Source organism: Trypanosoma rangeli, assembly GCF_003719475.1.
Source record: "Trypanosoma rangeli strain AM80 chromosome Unknown Tra_15.4_contig_00565, whole genome shotgun sequence".
NCBI lineage: Eukaryota > Euglenozoa > Kinetoplastea > Trypanosomatida > Trypanosomatidae > Trypanosoma > Trypanosoma rangeli.
The window spans coordinates 3,242-4,780 of NW_021706302.1; the positions used below are offsets into that span (position 1 = coordinate 3,242).

The window sequence follows — 1,539 nt, forward strand, 5'->3', positions numbered from 1 at the left end:
GCACAAACGGCGCCGTCAGAAGCAAAAAGGCAAGCGGCAGGCCAAGCGCAAACACATTCTGCATCTGCAACATCTCCTCAGCGGGCATCTGCTCAAAGAACAGACGCATCTGGCAGGTGTAGTTGTGGATCGGCAGCGTGTACCCGTGGCGGGCGCTGATGATGAGGTAGTGCTGCAATGCCACCGGCGCCGGCTCCAGACGCAGCATCACCGTCGGCAGGACGTCGCAAAAGGAACTGCTGTCAAGAATAGTCGCCATCGCGTTCCAAAATGTTGCCCATGCACTCGGTGGCTTGCTTCGTCGCGGCGGCCCAGACGGCCCCTCCGCGGTGCCTGTGTGGTCGCCCCCCGCCTCCTCATCCGCGTCCTTCAGGCGCACCTCCACATTCACGTAAAGACCAAAGCAGTTCGACGGCGAGACGCTTTCATCGTAGCGGCTATCCAGCAGTTGGGCCACAATGCTGACCACGTTGTCTGCCTCCCCGGTGAACTCCAGCAGATGCCTGCTGCCCGCCTCCACCTCAATGGGGACCACGCTGTTCCTGGCGGCGACGCGGTAGCTGTATTCCTGCATCCGGCCCAGCTGCTGCAGCTCCCGCTGCTGGCGCCCCTCCGCCCCCGCCTCGCTGTTCGCCACGTAGCTCGCGGGGGCCGCGGTGAGGGTGCCAAAGGCAACGATCCGCCTCCGTGGAGGGCGCGGCGCCGCGTCGCCTTGGCTTTGCCCCGCCACCGCTGGCTCGCCGTGCGCCAGGAGCAACAGCAGCGCGACGGCGACGGCGACACAACCGCCCATCGGCATTTTGCCCGTACGTCCCTGCTCCCCAACCTTTTGTTCTCCTTTCCCTTTTGCCTTTCTGTTCCCCCTCTCTTCCGCACTCCTTCACGTGCCACCTCTATTCCCTACACACCGAACAAAAAACAAGTCTCTGCTTCCTTCCGTTCTTCCACCTCACGCAGCCCGCACCGCCCCACCACACAAAAAAAAAGAAGAAAAAGAAGCGAAGGACTCATCGCATGTCAGCTAAGCAACCAGGGCGCATTCACCGCGGCGTCAGCCGTGTAACGCTAAAGACGCTGCAGCGCGGAGTGAACGCACGCTCACGCCGCCGTGCCGACGCCAGACTCCGAGCAGGCGCCGCAGCCTTCTGTGTTACAGTGGAACATCGCAGTGCCACGTCCGCTGTGGTGCTCGTTGCGTCTGCCTGCCTGCCTGCCTGCCTGTGTGTGTGTCTGCGGCTGGCGAGGGGTGCCGTCCAACAAGAAGGGAAAGGAGGATGGAAGGAGGTCAACACCAGCACAGCCGCGCGAGAAACAGCGCGGAAGGGAAAAAACAACGGTCTCCTACGCCCACACCAACACACACTCAGCATCATTACGGTGAGGGCTATCATGAGAATTACAACAAATGCATGTAAAAGAAAACGATTAATCAATACACAGGCACAAAGCCTCGTATACACATGAAAAGTAATTGTGGTACCAAAAAGGCCTCTGTCCCCAGCCACGGCTTTCTACATTTCACACATTAGGTTTAAGCAA

The 1,539-nt window shown here is 60.0% G+C and overlaps 1 protein-coding gene across 1 annotated transcript in view, besides 1 other annotated feature; it reads right to left on the reverse strand.

Annotated features, from left to right (window-relative positions):
• The window catches only part of TraAM80_09353 (uncharacterized protein), a gene marked incomplete at both ends in the record, with an annotated part of 906 nt that extends 107 nt beyond the window's left edge, over positions 1 to 799 (reverse strand). Inside the window, one exon of the mRNA XM_029386043.1 lies at positions 1 to 799. This exon is cut by the window's left edge and continues 107 nt beyond it. Coding sequence (XP_029234147.1) covers positions 1 to 799 — 799 coding nt within the window.
• A 399-nt stretch (positions 800 to 1,198) lies between these two features.
• Positions 1,199 to 1,234: a microsatellite.
• The last annotated feature ends 305 nt before the right edge of the window (positions 1,235 to 1,539 follow it).